Source organism: Herpailurus yagouaroundi, unplaced genomic scaffold, assembly GCF_014898765.1.
Source record: "Herpailurus yagouaroundi ecotype Mexico unplaced genomic scaffold, PumYag 198, whole genome shotgun sequence".
Classification (NCBI taxonomy): domain Eukaryota; kingdom Metazoa; phylum Chordata; class Mammalia; order Carnivora; family Felidae; genus Herpailurus; species Herpailurus yagouaroundi.
Window position 1 is genome coordinate 16,321,097 of NW_024412429.1, and position 19,663 is coordinate 16,340,759.

General features: G+C 48.0%; 1 protein-coding gene across 2 annotated transcripts in view; it reads right to left on the reverse strand.

Moving 5' to 3' along the window:
• MTHFD1L (methylenetetrahydrofolate dehydrogenase (NADP+ dependent) 1 like) overlaps positions 1-19,663 on the reverse strand; it is a 183,086-nt gene that overhangs the window by 1,719 nt on the left and 161,704 nt on the right. For both annotated transcript variants that reach the window (XM_040448893.1, XM_040448892.1), the window contains one exon: positions 6,061-6,181. In XM_040448893.1, the coding sequence (XP_040304827.1) occupies positions 6,092-6,181 (90 nt within the window). In that variant the 3' untranslated portion in view covers positions 6,061-6,091. The remainder of the gene's footprint in view (positions 1-6,060; positions 6,182-19,663) is intronic.

Genomic DNA, 19,663 nt, shown 5'->3' on the forward strand with positions numbered 1-19,663 from the left:
TCTCCCTCTCTCTCTGCCCCTCCCCCGTTCATGCTCTGTCTCTCTCTGTCCCAAAAATAAATTAAAAAAAAAACAAAAAAAACCAAAAAAAAAATGTTGAAAAAAACAAACAAAAAACACCTCTGCGTGTTGGCAGAAGTATAGAAAGTCTGAATACAGATTTTATAAATTGGAAATGCAACCACTCTAGTGAGGATTTAAAAAGAGGAGTCAGCTGTTTATTATTATCCAGTTATTCAGAAAAAAGAACATTTCAGAATTTTATGAGGACAGAATATATTAAATAGTCTATCTTGGTATGGAATGGATAAGAAATCAAAGAGAGCCCAAAACGTTTCTTCAAATTCTTTTTTAACATGTTTATTTATTTTTGAGAGACAGAGAGAGACCAAGTGTGAGCGGGAGAGGGGCAGAGAGAGAGGGAGACACAGAATCCGATGCAGGATCCGGGCTCTGAGCTGTCCGCACACAGCTGGACGCGAGGCTCGAACCCATGAACCGTGAGATCACGACCTGAGCCGAAGTTGGACATTTAACTGACTGAGCCACCCAGGTGCACCGTACCCCCCCCCCCCAAAAAGTTTCCTTAAAAGGGAGTTAAGAACTTCCCCCAAATTTTTAAAATGTTTATTTATTTTTGAGAGAGACCAAGAGACAGAGCACAAGCTGGGGAGGGGCAGGGAGAGAGGGAGACGCAGAATCTGAGACGGGCTCCAGGCTCCCAGCTGTCAGCACAGAGCTCGACGCAGGGCTCGAGCTCATGAACCGTGAGATCATGACCTGAGCCGAAGTCAGATGCTAGCTGGCTGAGCCACCTTGGCGCCCCCGTCACCACCTTTCGATGTCAATGAGATGACAAAGATGACATCTTTAGATTCAAGTCCCCTCCATCTTTTATTTAAGTGGCCCGAGCTTCCCATTGTGCCCTCCAAGGATGGCTCAGGGCGAGGTACTCGCTGACCTTCATCTTGGAGCATAACGGTAATCAACAGTGTTTGAGTTGCTTCTTGAAAAGACAGTTTTAAGACCAAAATCACAGAGCCCAGGTGCTCCCCGAGGGAACCCTGAAGCCTCTGGTTTGCATAACAGACCCTGACCACAGAAGGGCAGCAACCATACTCAAGACTATCGTATGACCATTAACTATCACTGAACATTTCTGCTCTATAGGCAGTTGGGAGAAGAAACGAGCACCTTTCTTTGCACGTGCAGTTCAAGAAAAAGCTTTCTGGGTAAATAACTAACATTTATAGCAGGACTAGAGTCGACCTGATTTCAGCTCAGGGTCATGATCTCACAGTTCGTGCGTTCGAGCCCCGCATCAGGCTCTATGCTTATAGCACAGAGGCTGCTTCGGATCCTCTGTCTCCCTCTCTCTGCCCCTCCCCCCTCCCTCTTTCTCAAAAATAGATAAATGTTAAAAAAAACACCTGAAATCCAATCATCTTCAAACAAAAGACTGAGCAGTAATATGGCAGGATCGGTGTTCCTGGGACAAACAACTGACTTTAATTCTTTCTATTTGGTGCCACCCGGAAGAATGAATCATGCCCTTCTTCTGACAACAGTGAAAGCATCACAGGGGAGCCTTGGAAAGGAGCAAGAGCTCAGATTCTGGTGACTTCTTGACTCTCTGTTCATACGAGATCTTACGTGAGTTCCTCGACGGGGAGGTAAGCAGGAGAGGAGAGGAAGCGGAAGGACAGAAACAGTTGTTAACAGAGCGCAATCTTCCGTGTGCTACACGTCTACAACGCGTGCTGCAAAAACTCACGTGTGTGTTACTCTGAGGCTGACAGCACGGGGCTCTCTGGAGTCTGACCGCTCCAGGAGCAAAGCGACCGCCAGACGTTCCCGCTTTTGGCGGGCAAATCTGTCTACGCCGACTGTCATCCAAATGTCAACATTTTGATTCCTTGCACCTTTAATCGCCACAGACCTGACTGCGAGGAGGTCGCCCCTGACCGCGTATTGTGAGGACATGGGAAACAGAGGGTCCGTTTGCGGGATCATCACCCCGGGAGTTCCCGGGAAGGAATGTTTGCTTTGTACAGCGCTTTCTCCTGCGACACTGGATCCATTTTCAAAGGTGCAAAGCAGGGTCAAGTGATGGGTTCTGAACCACCGCCCACCAAGCTGGGAACGGGATCGGGCAGTTCACAAAGCAGAAAGGAGCCTTGGATAAGTGAGGGGGAAAACAACGTTCTATGAGAGAGTTCCGCGAGAGATAGCCCTATTATACTCCGGCGAAAAAGAATCTGGACAAAGTCATAGCTTTTAATACCCAAAGAATTATCTTTTGTTATACAGAAATGATCCCCAAATTATAGGTCTGTTCAAATAACTGGTTACGATCTTCTAGGGCGGGCCAAGGTTCATTTACCCTGTGACTGACACGCAAAGGGCATCCTTTGGTTTGGGCATAAAGGATGGGGTGAGACAGGGGAGGCAGGTCCCGGGGGGGTCTCGGCATGCGTGCTTACTGGCGGGGCACCTCGACCGTGCTGCCGACTCTCCTGGGCCAGCGCTTCCACAGCTCTGAAACCGAACCGCCCATCTCGCTGCACTGATCCCAGCATGACATGTGCCGGGGGGTGGCAAGGGGTGGGAAGGTGACTCCCGTGCCAGCTTTGGAAGGAGAGGCAGGGCCAAGCAATGGAAAGATGGCTCTGCAGTCCTGGGGTTCGGGACCACGCCTCAGCTACCTCCTCGGGGAGGATCTACCCCCGCGGGACAGCACCTGCCTCCAAGGGGTGCTGTGACCACCCAGGTGAGGTGCTCGGCATGATCCCTGGCTCACTGAGGTAACTTCCACAGGCTGGCGTCCTGACCTCTAACCCTCTCTCAACATTGAAAGAAAATCTGGGGTTGCCTGGGTGGCTCGGTCGGTTAAGCGCCCGACTCTTGGTTTTGGCTCAGGTCATGATGTCACAGTTTGTGAGCTCGAGCCCCGCGTCGGGCTCCATGCTGGCAGTATGGAGCCTGCTTGGGATTCTCTCTCTCCCTCTCTCTCACTGCCCTTCCCCTGTGCTCTCTCTCTGTGTCAAAATAAGTAAGTAAACTTAAAAAAAAGTCCGGAGGAACACTTGTTAGGGAACACAGACCTAAGGATTTAAGTGTACGTGACGTGTCCCTTGGCATTAGCAGAGTCTTAACCTATAGTTAAGGTGTAACTGGGTTTTAATTACCTACTTGAGGAACAAATGAAAACGGACCACGAGGCTGGAAAAATACAACCCGAGAGAGATAAAGGGTGAAAACACACTTGTTCTGGAGAAGAATGATAAATGGCGGAAATGCAGCAGAATGGGTTCTTGACGTGAAAGGGGAGATTAGTCAGGATGGGTTAATTTTCAGTGGAAGAGGAAGGATAGCTGGGAAACCCAAGACATTCTCTCACACACACACACACACACACACACACACACACACACACTTTATACCCAAAGACCAAAATGACACCATTATCAAGGCTTCTTTGTGAAATTAGTCTCCTTGGTTTATCTTGTGGGGGTTTCTTCTTCCGAATGGACACAGATTTGAAATGTGGTTGTGGTTCACACTAAACACAGCCCCCATTCCTCAGCGAAAAACATGTATGAACAACACCATACGCCTCACACACCCCAAACCCAACAATTCCGCACGTTGTATTAATGTCATTTCATATTGGCGTGGTCCCTTACCTTTCTCATCATAGTCTCGGCCTTTAGTGTTAGTAACAAAGACTTACAAAAAAGGAAAACAATCTCCCCATGTTGACGACTGGTAGTGAAACCAACAAAAGTGAGAATTCAGGTCAAGTAAGCTTGTCTAATAGGCCTACGGTCTGGGTGGCTCAGTGGGTTAAGCTTCTGACTCTTCGTCCCAGCTCAGGTCGTGATCTCATGGTTCGTGGGTCTGGGCCCCACGTTGGGTTCTGCACTGACAGCACAGAGCCTGCTTGGGATTCTCTCTCTCTCTGCCCCTACCCTGCTGACTCTCTCTCTCTGTCTTAAAATAAATGAATAAAAATTAAGAAAAAGAAAAAAAGGAAGGGATGCTGGGCTAAGGAACAGGAGCGAGTGTGGAGACGGAACTGGGAGTGTTGGGAAAAGGAATGTGTTCTGAGAATATGGTGAGGTGTGATATACGGGAAGCTGAGAAAAGCAGCTTCACAAGCCTTTACGACTGGGACTGAGAGTTTTCCCAGGGGCAGGATTAGGAGGGTGGTCATTTCTCTTCCGGAAGGGAAACCAGGAAAGAAGCCAGCAGGTGTGACTGCAGTCCTGAGGGGCAGACATGAGTAAGACCAAGGGACCCCCACTGTGGGCTGCCTATGGGGGCTCCAAGTCAAGACCAGCCCTGTTAAACTGTGTGGACCATGAACTAGCGAGGGTCTCCTTTCTGCTGCCCTGTCCTTCCTATGACGCACAGGGCCCTCTGCGTTAGACTGGTCTCATCTTCATGTACCTTGCCAGTGGTACAAGAGCCCAATCCATCTGTTGTGTCACAGTCGAGTGTTATGCGTTGAACTGTCCCCAAAAAGATATGCTGAAGTCCTGAGCCCCAGGACCGAAGACAGTGACCTTACTTGGAAATAAGGTCTTTGCAGAGGTGGTCACTTTAAGATAGGGTCTGGAGGGTGGGCCCTGATTCAATGTGAGTGGTGTCCCTCTAAGGACACCCCCATACAAAGAGACACACAGAGAATGCCACAGCCATGGAGGCAGAGATTGAAACGATGTGGGTCCAGCTGGGAAACATTCAGGAGGACTGGCACCACCGCAAGCCAGGAAGAGGCCAGGAAGGATTCTACCAGAGTCGCAGAGGGGACACGACTTGGCTGACACCTTGACTTTGGATCTCTAGCCTCTGAAACTGAGAGAACAAACATTTGTTGTTTTGAGCCGTCCGGTTGTGATACTGTTATGGCAGCCGCAGGGAATGAACGCACCCAGATCCGTCTATCACGTAATTCTGACTCGGCACAAGAGGTATGTGGTAGGAACGGAGAGTTATAAAATGCCTAAAGACACAGTACTCCCCCTCATCTGCGGTGTCGCTTTCCATGGGTCTAGCTGTCCATAGTCAATGTGGTCTGGGAGCAGATGATCCTCCCGGCACGGTGTCAGAAGGTCAACAGCAGCCTAAAGCTATGTCACGATGTCTACGTCACCCCCTTCATCTCATCGTGTAGCCCTGTTATCATCTCCCATCAGCACATGAAGGGGGGGGGGAGTGCAGTACAATAAGGTATTTAGAGAGCGGGAGAGAGAAAGACCACATTCATAGAACTCTGATGACAGCATCTTGTTATAATTGTCCTACTTTACTGGTACTTATTATTGTTAATCTCTTACTGTGCCTAATTTGTAAATTACACTTCATCATGCGCGTGCACGTATAGGAAAAAACATAGCACACGCAAGTATTTAGTGCTGTCTGTGGTTTTAGGCATATGCTGAGGGGCGGTGAGGGTTTGTGTGTCTTAGAACGAATCCACATGGACAGGGAGGGACACTATATTCGCTTTTTTTTTTTTTTTTTTTAAATTTTGTTCATTTTTGAAAGACAGAGAGAGACACAGCATGAGCAGGGAAGGGGCAGAGAGAAGGAGACACAGAATCTGAAACAGGTTGCAGGCTCCAAACTGTCAGCATAGAGCCCGATGCGGGGCTCGAACTCACTAACTGCCAGATCATGACCTGAGCCGAAGTTGGACGCTCAACCGACTGAGCCACCCAGGCGCCCCGACACTATATTAGTTTTAATTCTGGAGACAGAATAATGAGTTCACAGGGTTCCTTTTTTTTAATGGCAAGAGATGCCTTCAAGCAATCTATATTCAGAAGTGACATGATTTGACTTTCACTGGACGGGAGCCCATCTCACTGCATATCCACATCGAGGAGTGACCCAAGTCATGGGCTCTTATTCAGTAGGAATTCATAGTAACCAAGTCAGGAAATTACTTACCAGCCCATGTTTTGTAGTAAATATTAGAAAAACAAGACAAAATAAAACTAAAACATATTTGGGGCAAGAAAGAAAGACACGGGAGGAAGCCCAGGAGCCTACCTGCAGTGGGTCCTGTGGAAGTCTGGTTCATTTAGAACAAGCCTTTAACTTGCTCTGTTTCTGTATCAAGATCTATATCGTAGAAGCAGGGCCGGGTCGGCAGTCCTGGCATGGTGCTCATCTAGAGGAGAAAACGGAATATTGTATGTTAGCAAATGCCGCAAAATGATCACTCTGAACAGTGTACACCTAATGACATAAATTAACTACATAATTCAATTCAGCCTCCTGTATTAGGTCACCTGTATCTCTTTAGATTCGCCATCTGCTATTTCATTCTTGGTTTAGGAAATGAAATAGAAAAGGCAGATGTCAACTTCCTGAACGTGGGGACCACTTACCTCCCCCCACGGCCCCACGGCACATCGTAGTTCCAAGATTCTCAAATCACATCTTTAATTAAGTCCCCCACCACCCTTAGAGGGAGGTACTAATTTCAGCCTCAATTTATTGATGGGACAGGGGACATTCAGCCACAAGCCATGTGCTCAAGGACATGGACAAGGACGAGCAAGTTAGTGGTGGGGACAGGACTGGAACCAGGCCCGTGCTCCTTGCTGCTTTGCTGCGGTGTGTCCAGAACAGTCTATCAGAGTGCGTCTGAGTCCACTTGCACCGGAAACCTTGGTATCCCGGAGGAAAGTGCTGTGATTGCTGGCGGCTCACGCACTAAAACACGGTCAAGGACCTAGATGGTGAGGCTCCGGGATGATCTGCTCCTTAATGATTGCCGTATTTCCTGCCGGGCTTTATTACTGTACTTTTCATAAAAAGGATGCTCAGAAACCAATGTTGCATGCGATCGTTTGGAGCAAAGACACCGGGACCCCACTTGGCTTCACTCTTCTGAGGACTAAGGGCTGTGTCTTGCAAAGCTCCTGCCTGCTCTGGCCGGAGAACATTCCAGTGAGATGACGTGTGACACGGCCAGGACTGCGTCCAGGGTTCGCCCACTTCTTCCCACCTGCGACAGAGCTCAGCTCTCTCACTTGCCTCGTCCCTTCTGCAACGACTCAGGATGTTCCCCTCCGCCACCCCCTGCCCCCCACCCCCGACCCCTGCCCACGATGCTGGCCGACTCCTGCGGCTCATACTGGGGTCCGTGGCCCAGCAGTGTGGGCATCACCGGGAACTTGTTTGACGTCTCAAATCTCAACCCAGCTCGGGCCTGCTGAATCGGAATCTGCAACGTCACCAACTCCCAGGTGATTCGTGTGCACGTTACCCTTTGCGAAGGGGGCCGGCTTAGACAATGTGGCCGAGGAGGCCTCCTTCCTCAGCACTGGGGAGGGAGCTCCGAGGTAGAAGAGGTGAGGAGGAAGGGGACGGGAAAGTCTGATTCACCCCTGGCCATGTACTTCACCCTCCTCTGGAGCAGCAGGCGGGGAGGACATCCGTGCCCCCACGGGCCTCACTAACCACCTACTCCCTGAGAGTGTGGTGAGAGGGCCACGGGACCTGCTCTCGGTGTGGCCGGACGCATCAACACAGCGATGTCTGGTGGCTAGCTCCTGTCTTGCCAATTGTGCAGGATTGTACTTTAGGCATATCATGGGCTAAGAAGGCTTCTGAGGGGGCACCCGGGTGGCTTAGTCTGTTGAGTGTCTGATTTTGGCTCAGGTTATGATCTCGCAGTTTGTGGGTGAGTTCGAGCCCCACGTTGGGCTCGCTGCTGTCAGCCTGTCAGGGCAGAACCCACTTCGGATCCTCTGTCCCCCTCTCTCTACCCCTCCCCTGGTTGCGCTCTACTGAAAAAAAAAAAAAAAAAAAAAAAAAAGGCTTCTGAGCCTTCCTGGAATATTGCTACCGTTTGTAACATGGCTTTGAGAAAACGTGCTCTGGGTTTCAAACAATTAACTACAAATAAAGTTCCGGCACCCAGCTTGGAGGTGGGGACTTCCTGAATTTCAAACCTTTACTTCTGTCGATGCCTACTTATCCTTGCAAACGTTCTGCTCCTAGCAGAGCAGTAACATTCTTCTCTGGTTATCACAGTGGCTGTGCATATCTGAGGAAGCCCGGAAAGAAATCCATGCTTCCTGTTGTAGCACTGGGACACCAAGCACAAAGGCCACTGGTGGCAACTGTTCCTGTTTTTTTCCAGCTGCCTGTGGCCAGCTCACGCCGGTGCTCTACAGGAGTCTTCCTGCCTACCCACACTATGCCACGGGCATTTTCAGATGCCTTTAGAATGTGTGTGGCGGCATGGATTTGGAAAAAGGGACCAGCGTATTTTATAGGTTAAGAAATGAATGATCAGGGGCGCCTGGGTGGCTCAGAGGTCGAGCATCTGACTTCGGCTCAAGTCACGATCTCCCGGTTCGTGGGTTCGAGCCCCGCGTCGGGCTCAGTGCTGACAGCTTGGAGCCTGGAGCCTGCTTCGGATTCTGTGCCTCCCTCTCTCTCTGCCCCTCCTCCGTTGGCGGTCTGTCTCTCTCTCTCAAAAATAAATAAACCTTAAAAGAAAATGAATCATCATATTCAGCCACAGCGATGCTGCCCCGTCCCTTAAATTAACCCTGTAGATGGAAGGCACATTTGGCAGTAAGAACATTACCCAGACTTTGTTGCGTCTGGGGCTGCAACACTATTCACCGCAGGGCAGAGTTCAGTCTGAGGCAGGCCAAAATCCACACGAGGTGAGAAACCCAGGAAGACGCCTGTGTAGCTGGGCCCTCGTGGCCAAAGCCAAAGTGTCAGCTTCGTGTGCAGACGGTGACACAATAATACAACGGCTGCCTCTTCATGCTCTTTTTACAGACATGAAAATTCAACTTGTCGTCATTTACTTTTTTTTTTTTTTTTTTTTTTAGAAAAGTGAGCTTTTTTTCTTTTTAAACATTTATTTATTTTGGGGACAGCGTAAGCAGGGAAGGGGCAGAGAGAGGGGGACAGAGGATCCGAAGTGGGCTCCCTTGACAGGCTGACAGCAGTGAGCCTGATGTGGGGCCCAAACTCATGGACCATGAGATCATGACTTGAGCCAAATCAGCTGCTCAACCGACTGAGCCCCCTCATGATGAACTTTTTGAAATTATTTTTTTATTTATTTAAAAAAAAAATTTTTTTTAATGTTTATTTATTTTTGAGACAGAGGGAGACAGAGCATGAACGGAGGAGGGGCAGAGAGAGAGACACAGAATCTGAAACAGGCCCCGGGCTCCGAGCTGTCAGCACAGAGCCCGACGCGGGGCTCGATCTCACAGACTGTGAGATCATGACCCGAGCTGAAGTCGGATGCTCAACTGACTGAGCCACCCAGGCGCCCCTGAAATTATTTTTTTAATGCTTATTTATTTTGAGACAGAAAGCGTGTGTGTGAGTGGGGGAGGGGCAGAGAGAGAGAGAGAGAGAGAGAGAGAGAGAGAATCCCAAGCAGGTCAGCTCAGAGCCTGACCATGTGGGGCTCGATCTCATGAACCGTGAGATCATGACCTGAGCAGAAATCGAGCCTTACGCTTAACCAACTGAGCCACCCAGGCGCCCCCATCATTAAGCTTTTTTCAGCAGATGCCACACCGCCAAGGCTGACAAAAGCCGAGTGTGATTTCTGTGGTTCCTGGAGCTGGTCTCCTGGCTGCGGTGAATTCTGATTCTTTCAGAACAAAACTGGGAACTAAAAGTGGCCAAAATATTAAATGCTGGGAAGTGTGAATCTGTTTCCTTCATTTTCAGCCTATTTCTCTCAAATGGGGGGGAACTAAGTTCAATCAGAAGCCTCCCATGCTCCTTTCCAATTATGCAATCGTCACTTCCCAGAATCAGGGCTACTTATTTGGGACCAGAGGACAAGAAAGCACATAGGGTCTGAAGAACCAAGGGACTCCCTGCCCTGTGGACAAAGAGCCATCCCTAAAGTTCTCCTGCTGAGCAGACACAATATGGAATTATGTTAACAAGACCTAAAACATTCACATAAAATTCTCTCCCAATAAAAAACTTTGTTATCAAAGGATTGTGGCCCCCAGACAAGGGTCACTACTGCACTATGGGAAAGAAAGAATTTGGACAGCCCTTGGGAGTTGACCTCTGGCCCCACGCCTGGGGTCGGAGGTGATCTGTGTTGACTTTATTTGTGTGTCCTCTAAGAAGGCCCCTTGCTTAAAATAACGAGGGAGCCACTAAATTGTACTTACTTGTCACGCTGCATTAATGGATTCTTTTGCAAAGGCTGAAAAACATGGGCTTTTGCCCTTCATGACCCTAATTTTAACTGCAACGAATCTTCAAAATCTATACTGATTTCGGGTGAAGCTTCTTTTGGGGAAATGATGAGTTCTATGAATAGTCTTTATCAACATACATTAAGCCTAGTTAAAGAGAAAATCTTCAACTACTTAAAAGTAGTCCTCGTAAGTAAAAGAATATTCTCGGCATGAGCAGAAAAATTATTAAGAATTCTATTTTGTAAAGTGATAGAATCGTAATTTCTACTTCACCAAAATGTCGTTGTAGTTAATTTTGTTGTGTTGGGGAAAATTTTCTGGCTTCTTAAATCTTCTACTTTTTCATACTAAATAAATTATCCAGTTTTATTTTGGTTCGGAAACAAAAATAAGCATTTTTGCTTGCATCTGTTTGTTCTTGTAGTTTGTGACCTGAGGTAGAATCCTTTCTACACACTTCTTCTCTCCAAGAGATCACCGAACCCAGTTGATTTTCTTTCTTATGAAATAATAACTCAAAAATGTAAATTCTTTATTAAGCCAAAGTATTTTCTGAGTGGTAACTTTACTGTCCTTTGCCTCTCAGTCTTTGGCTAAGATCAAGTGGAAATACAGTCCCTGGCAATATAACGCCTCAATAAATACTTTTAATTTTTTGTCTTTTTATTTAAAAAAAAAATTTTTTTTCAACGTTTTTTATTTATTTTTGGGACAGAGAGAGACAGAGCATGAACGGGGGAGGGGCAGAGAGAGAGGGAGACACAGAATCGGAAACAGGCTCCAGGCTCCGAGCCATCAGCCCAGAGCCCGACGCGGGGCTCGAACTCACGGACCGCGAGATCGTGACCTGGCTGAAGTCGGACGCTTAACCGACTGCGCCACCCAGGCGCCCCTTTTTCGTCTTTTTAAAGTAGGCTCCACACCCAACGTGGCGCCCATCGCGGGGCTTGAACTCACGACCCTGAGCTGAAATCAAGAGGTGGATGCTTAACCCACTGAGCTACGTAGGCGCCCCAACAAATACTTTTTAGAATAGAGGAGTAAAAATGGAGGATAATTAAGAGAATTCGGAAACAACCAAAAAGAAGCCTTCTTGAGGATCGGGCTTTTTCTATTTCTTCCCTTCTTTGGATGTGAAAAAAGCTACTGCAGGATAATGCGTGAGGAAAGGTGGCCACACATAATGCCCAGTGACTGAAAGAGTGGGAGATGAAAAATCATTACGATGAAAACAGGTAAGGCTGCTACACCGGGGTTTCCATTGGCCTCACTTAGAGGAGACAGATGTCCCGGGATTTTTTTTCTGGGCAGTTAGGTAATATCCACCTGCACAGCTTGTGACCCCATTCCAAAATATCTGTTTATTAGCTAGGGACACTCTGAGAGTGTGGGGGTACGTCCTGTTAGAGTGCACTTATCTCTCCCGGTGGCCTCTGGGGTCCTGTTCCCACGTGAAGGGACACGGTGATGTTTCATTCACCTCGGGAACCTTTGCAGAGCATTCCCTGTTGGGGATGCCACGGTGACCAGGACCTGGTCCCCACTTTAAGAGGGACAGACCAATAGAGCAGACCACTGGGATATTTGGACCAAGTCACTCCACTCTGTAGTTAAAACACAAAATCTTTTTCCTTCTATGATTTTTATGTAAAAAGAACGTATGTCATAAATGCTTAACTTACGACTTATTAAGACATAAGCCACGTTCAATTACTATAAACACTACCACGTTGCACTCGCACACTGTGCCCAGTGTTACACGGCTCAGATTACTCTGATTTAGGTCAGGGGCCTTGAATGAAAGAATGGGCAAGCACTGTTATTTTTCTCACCCTTTGTAAGGGAAGACTCGAATTTTCTTCCAGTGCGAGGAAGCTAGTCCCTAACTGTCTTCCCAGATTTTTAAAAATCTACTTAAAAAAATGTTTTTAACACAAAAAAGTGAAAACTGCTAGGCGTAACAGGCAAAGTCCTCTCCTCATCCGCCTCCCAGAGGGGAGCCCTGTAAATAATGTCCTGTGCCAACTCCGGGTGAGTTTCTCTTCCTATTTAAGCGACATAGCTGTATAATGTATATCATTTTGTACAGAAATTGGGTAATTCTACATGTATAATCCTGAAATCTGATTTTCAGGGAGATTAATGCTTCAAACTGGGGTAGTTTTTACACAAGGGAATGCTCTCTGGAGTGCGTGAGGCAAGAAGAGTGTCCTCACACATTCTGTGTGCGAACTCTTCTGGGGCTGCTCTTTGGAAAAGGAGAGATTGGGGGAGTTTATTTAGAAAAAAACAAAGATAAATGTGAAGCAGGAGGGTCTGACCAGACATACACGAAGGAAAGAAGAAATTCTGCAACTTGTTTGCGGTGCTTTGAGCGTAAGCTAAAGATTTCAAATGTTACAAAGGACTAACGGTTTTGAATGGAAAGATGTTGAGAAGTCTCCCGGCACCCCATAATTCTTTTCCTTTATTTGTTCTGATTGTGAGGACAGTATCACTTAGTTTCCTCCCTCCCTCCCTTCCTTCCTCTCCGTCTTTCTCTCTCTTCTTCTTCTTCTTCTTTTTTTTTTTTTTAGGTTTATTTATTTAGGCAGAGAGAAAGGGAGAGAGAATCCCAAACAGGCTCTACACTCAGCGGAGAGCCTGATATGGGGCTCGATCTCATGGCCCAGGAGATCATGACCTGAGCTGAAACCAAGAGTTGGAAGCTTAACCGACTGAGCCACCAGTCACCCCAACGCCCTAGTCACCCCTTCGGCTGTGGTCACCAGGAGCGCCCTCACTGCCCTCGCGCTGGCTGGTTCAGTAAGACAATATCCTTCTAGCTCCCGTGCCCGGAAGCTCGGAGGTGGCACACTGAAGGCCGGGCTGGGTCCTACAGCCCAATGGTTTCTCTCTGTTGTCCTCTGGGTGTTGGCTTCATCCTCAGGCTTCCTGCTCTGTGTGGGCAGCTCTAGACCAAAGGCGCATACCCCATGACACCCAGCGCAGTACTATGCTAAGCACTTTCCAGGCACTGCATGTAGCTCATTTACTTCCCACAGCCCTGCGGGGACGGGCTACCGCCATTATCCCCATCTTGCACACTGGGAAAATGAGACATGGCAATGCATCATGATGTGCCACAGATCACACAGCTCAGACCTGGTGGAGCTGGAATTCAAATGCAGTGAGTCCCGGCCCTGACCTCGGAGCCCCACGCTTCCTTTACTCGATCATGGCGTTGAGTTCACGGCCCTTCAGTGGCAACATGTGCACTTGGGCCGCAGCGGGGGAGGAGAATCTCACCAGGACCGGAGCCGCAGAAAGCAAATGTTGTGAACCCTTTTCGTGGTGGAAACCGCTGCGTCCCATGCCAGCTACTGATGTCTCAGCCACGGCATTCGGGTAACTAAATTGACATGAATTTGTCAAGTAAACTCAGTTACTTTACAACTTCAGCCTGGATTCCTTTTAAACCGTGTAACGTTTATTTAAGGACATGTGACACAGCTTACGCTGGGGGTAGGAGCTTTCCAAATTACATCTTAAACATCTAGTCACAGCACTTAGCAGTGAGTAAATCATACCTGATGACTGCCGAAAAAATTTCCAAAATGATACACAAACAATAACACCCAGAGTTTTTTCTTAAACATAATAGGCTTACAGCTTTTTAACGATCAGCTGTGAGACATGGATTATTGAGTCCCCTCTGAAAGTGTAAATACCATTATCCACTGAAATAACCGAAGAGCCACATCAATTTTTACCTAAAAAATTCAGGGAAAACATCCCATAACTATGTTTGGAACTTGCTCTGATAATTCATTTCAGCGGGTTGCCAAAATCTGAGATGGACAATTTGAAATCAGTGCTACTGTTTTTTTCCCTTTTGAAAAAAAAAAAATTATTTTTGGGTGAGCGCAAGCATTGTGGGGGGGAGGGGCAGAGAGAGAGGGACAGAGAATCCAAAGCGGGCTCCACGCTGACAGGCTGACAGCATTGAGCCCGATGTGGGGCTCGACCTCAGGAACCATGAGATCATGACCTGAGCCGCAGTCGGACGCTCGACCGACGGAGCCACCCAGGCGCCCCTCGATGCCACCGTGGATCAATGAGTTGGCTTCTCTGCCACGTACAGGCTTTGTTTTTATTCCTTGCCGAAAATGATACACAAAGGCCACACCTCCAGAGAGAGGTATTAAATTGTTTGCATCCTGTTCACATTTCCATGAGACAGCTCTGGACATTCTTGCCTTTCCTCATTCCACCACAAAGGCCGTATCTGAGCCTGATGAGACAGGTGAGGTGGAAGAGGCTTTTTTTTTTTTTTTAAAGTTCTATTTTATTTATTTTTAGAGAGAGAGACAGACAGACAGACAGATGGAGGGAGAGAGAATCCCAAGCAGGCTCCTTCCTGTCAACTCTGAACCCTACCTGGGGCTCGATCTCACAAATGGTGAAATCATGACCTGAGCCGAAATCAAGAATTGGACACTTAACCGACTGAGCCACCCAGGCGCCCCTAAGAGGCTCTCTTCTTCCCACTTACAGGTGCAGCAGTGGGCTCCAGGCTGTGGTGTGCCCTTCCCTGGGGCCCATTAGGAAGGGGGTCTCCAGTGCAGAGGCGCTCGGGGGTAATCAAAGTCTTGCGAGTAGCAGTAACCCAATCAAGGCTGAGGTGTGGTGGGAAGGGCTCCACCATGAACGACGGGTGTGCGGGGCGGGCGTTCCTGGATAAGTTACATCCCCAAGCCCTTGGTTCTTATTCTGGAAATGCAGTCTGAGTATCAAACTATCTGCGGGATAGGGTCTATTTCAAAACTCAAATGAAATAAAGAAAGGACCCTAGTCTAGTGGTGAATACACAATAGAGGCTATTGTCACTTTATTACAGAAAATACAGCTCTCATTATCTCCTAAAGTGAGTGTAACTTATGTATGCGAGACACAGAAAAAGGAAGTTTGAAAACAATTCCTATTTGTGACGAATTACGGATTTCTTTGATAAGACAAAAATGTTCAGTAGTTTCGTGAGATGTTCCCCTAACTTTTCTGGCCTTACAAACAATCTTAAAAGCCATACTTCCTGGCCTTTTTACTTATGGTAATCAAATCTGAAGCTATCCCCAACTAGACCTAAGATACTCAAGCAAACAGGAGCCCCCCCTCTGCTTAAGGAGAAGCCTCCAGGAGTGTGACGATGGCCCGAAAGCCGCTGTGCCCCTACCCTGAGCCGAGTCGGTCGGAAATGAAGGCCCCTGTCTCTGTGCAGGGCAGAGAAGAGGCTGGGAGGGTGGAGGCACATTCAGTCATCTGCCAGTTGAGAGACAACATCAGCTCTGGCACAACAAACCAATTTAATAATGCTTCACCGTTTGGGAACCTGATATTAAGTAATCAAATTCTGGTTTCTGAGAAGCTCATCTGCACATCGAGGGGGGGTGTTCTGGGCATGGGTTTTATCCCAAGGTCCCAGTGGCAATTGAATCATTATTCTGTAAGGCACTGAAAGCAGAGAGAAGATGCAGGGGACAACAGGAAGGAGGAAGGCAGGCGTGGGGGAGGGCCTGGGCTGCCCCAGCATTTAGAATTTCCTTTTTGTCTTCGCCCTGCCCAGCCCCGCCGACCCCCTGCGTGAAGGATAAAAAGCTGCTGCAGTAGGAAAACACAAGGCAGAGGGAGAGCGTATCCATTTCTTTGACGTCCCCTTTATGCTTCTCTTGGGACCGAGGCAGAGGGGTGGTCCGGGGAGCCTGCCGGGAGGAGGGGAGGGCTGGGAGCTGCTGCCTCTAACGCTCCCCCCGACCGACCAAGACTTGGTTGGCCAAGTCTTGGGGAGGAAACTGATTCAGGGAAGAATTCAGCACTACCCTGCCACCTAATTTGACTTGTAAATCCTAGAGGTCTACTTTGCTCTGCAGCATTTTTTGTTGTTTTAAGGTGATTTAGAGCAGAAGCCGGCGGAACACTCAGGACCGCAGGCTGGGTCTACGTAAGGCAGGTGATGGACGGAACTGGGCCCCATCCCTCGCTCCTGTGGTAAAGCCCTAGGCTCCAACGAGACGAGCTGGAGACAGGGCTTCGATTAAGTGAGGTCCTAAGGGTGGGGCCCTGACCCAACAGGACTGGTGTCCTGGTAAGAAGAGGAAGAGACACCAGAGACCATGCACACATAGGGAAGGCCCTGTGAGGACAAGGCTGCCTGAAAGCCAGAGGAGGGGCCTCGGGAGAAACCAACCCTTCGGACGCCTTGGTCGTGGACCTCTGGCCTCCAGAACCGCGAGGAAATACCTCCTGTTGTTCAAACCCCTCAGTCTGCGGTACTTCGTTGTGGTCCCCATGCGGGTGGTTCCTTGCCTCTACACGCTTTCCTCGACAGCAACAGGACGCGTTTTTCTTCTGTAACTTTCCCCAGTTCCTGGACTGAAACAGTCCTAACTGCGCTACTTGCAAAGGCTTCCCTAAACTGAACATTTCTGCCTCATCGCGGGGCCGGACAATAATTACAGGACTGCGTGCGGGGGCAGCCGGGGCCCCTGGGCTTTGCCAACCCAGCCGCCCCTCCTGGATTTCTCTCCACCTTCTTCACCCGTCTCCCCCCACCGCCCAGTGCCTCTAACATTTGGGGGGCACAGCGGCCGCCCAGACCTGCTTCCTCTGATGCGGTGGAAGAAATACAAAACTGTGGGCCACTGACCCTACATCATTCACAAATCGTGCCCCTCCCCCTTCCGTTTCTCACAAACACACAGGATACGTTAAAAATAAGGAGAAACAGCGAGAGAGCGAGCTGACCGATTCTCTTAAGTTTAATTTTGATCAAAGAATATCACGTACGTGGCTCGAAAGGTCACACTGTTCCTCAAGGCATACTGTAAGAAATGACAGGCCCCCCTCCGCTGCATTCCTACGCGAAGCCTCTACCGACTCCCCACTGCTCTGGATTTGCCAACTTCAGTTACTATCGATTGGCTTTCTTTAAAAAAATTTTTTTTTCAACGTTTATTTATTTTTGGGACAGAGAGAGACAGAGCATGAACGGGGGAGGGGCAGAGAGAGAGAGGGAGACACAGAATCGGAAACAGGCTCCAGGCTCCGAGCCATCAGCCCAGAGCCCGACGCGGGGCTCGAACTCACGCGAGATCACGCGAGATCGTGACCTGGCTGAAGTCGGACGCTTAACCGACTGCGCCACCCAGGCGCCCCCGATTGGCTTTCTTAATACCGAAGATGAGGCTTTAATCTTTCACATCCCGCCACTCATGCTCCCCTCCCCTCCTCTTTCCATCCCTCAAACGCACAACTATCATTACCTTTGGGTAGATCAGGATCTATTGGACTATAAACGTTACCCGGAGTGAGGCCGTCATCCGGATTCTGAACACACTTGCGTGCGGCCACAGCTCCCGCTTCTCCCGGCGCCAGTAACTGCCCTGAGTCTTCATGAGCTCAGCTGGCTGCGTGGGGATCATTCAACCAATTCCCAGGGACAGGCCTCCAGGTCAGCCTTCCTGGGGCCAAGTGTGAGGGGAGCCTCCCTCGCTTGAGGGCGCCCTTCAGCCTACAGGCCAGCGTCTGGTGGGATCTCTCTTTGCCGTGACCCTGGGGATTCCCTTCTGGTACTTTCTACCGTCTCAGTTTCCATTCGCCGTACCCACATTGTGGTAGGTACACCCTGTGGCGGCTTCCAATAACTGCTTCTCCTTGAGCGTTGAGACCTGTGACTTGCCCTTAACCAAGAGAATACGGCAAAGGTAAGCCCGTAGGAACGGGCTAAGAAGGCCACAAAAACCACATGTAGCCTTCAGCGGATGGCCAACAAAAAGCTGGGCTCTCAGTCCCACAAATGCAAGGAACTCAGATGAAGAAGAACCCGAGGGTCATATGAGAACCACGGTCCCAGCTAAAGCTGGGACTGTGGCCTGAAGGACACTTAGCTAAGCTGTGCCTGGACTCCTGATCCGCGCCAACTGTGACATACAAATGTGCACTGTTTTAAGCTGCTCAATCTGTGGGGATGTGTTACAGCTACGAAAAGAGAAAATCAATACAGGGATCTTCCTCTTTTAAACACTTTTTCTCTTGTTTTTCCATTTGCTGCAACTTTATGTTAAAATGCATTATTTAGTAGCTTGGCATACGATGAACCTACACACGTTCAAGGGTCAAGGTTATGGTGTGCGATTGCAAAACAAGCTTCTATAAACATTTATATACAGATCTTTATATGGGCTTTTATGTTTCACTTCTCTTGAGTAAATAATTAGGAAAGGATTTTTTTTTTTTTTTGGCCATATGGTAGATACATTTAATTCAATTACCAACTTATTTTCTAAATGGTTAAAAAAAAAATTTTTTTTTTACATTTATTTATTTTTGAGAGACAGAGTACAAGCAGGGGAGGGGAAGAGAGAGAAGGAGACAGAGTCCAAAGCAGGCTCCAGGCTCTGAGCTGTCAGCACAGAGCCCGACGCGGGGCTCGAACTCACAAACCATGAGATCATGACCTGAGCCAAAGTCAGATGCTTAACTGACTGAGCCACCCAGGTGCCCTACCAACTTATTTTCTAAAGGGGTCATGTGCTATCGTGCATTCTTTCCAGTAGCGTGAGACTTCCAGTTGTCCCATATCCTCACCAACATCCGGTACGGTCGGTTTTTTTTTTTTTTTTAATCCTAGATATTCTAATAGCTATGTAGTGGTATCTCTCTGCGGCTTTAATGTGCGTTTCCCTAATTTTCATGTGCTTATTACCCATATATTTTCCTGGGTGAAGTGTACATTCACATCTTTTATTCACTGTTTGATTTCTCATTATAGGGTTTTGAGAGTTCTTTCTATATTCTGGATACAAGTCCTTACCAGATGGATGATTTGCAAATGTTCTCTCCCTCTCTGTGGCCTATTAAGTTTAGAAATATTTGTTTTTTTTCCTAGATGCCTTTCAGTGTTGATTTCTAATTTAATTTCATTGTAGTTAGAGAACCTATTTAGTATGATTTGAATCCGTTAGAATTTATTGAGATTTAACTTGTGGCCCGGAATATGGTCTATCTTGGCAAATGTCGTGTAAATGCTTGAAAAGAATGTGTATTCTGTTGTTAGACAGAGTGTCCTGTTAATGTCGGTTGGGTCAAGTTGGACCGTAGTATTGTCCAAGTCTTCTACATCCCTATTAATTTTCTGTTTATTTGTTCTGAGGGGTTTTAAAATCTCTGCATTTGTGGCTTTGTCTGTTTTCCCTTACAGCTTTGCTCCACGTATGTTGAAGCTTTGTTATTAGATACATAAACACATAGGATTATTATGTCCTATTAATGAAATGGCCCCTTCACAGTTATGAAACAACTCTTATCATCCTTGGTGATATTCTTTGTGCGAGTTCTGTTTTGGTACCCCTGTAGTTTTCTTTTGATTGGTATTGGTATTTCTCCAGCCTTTTTCTTTTAAA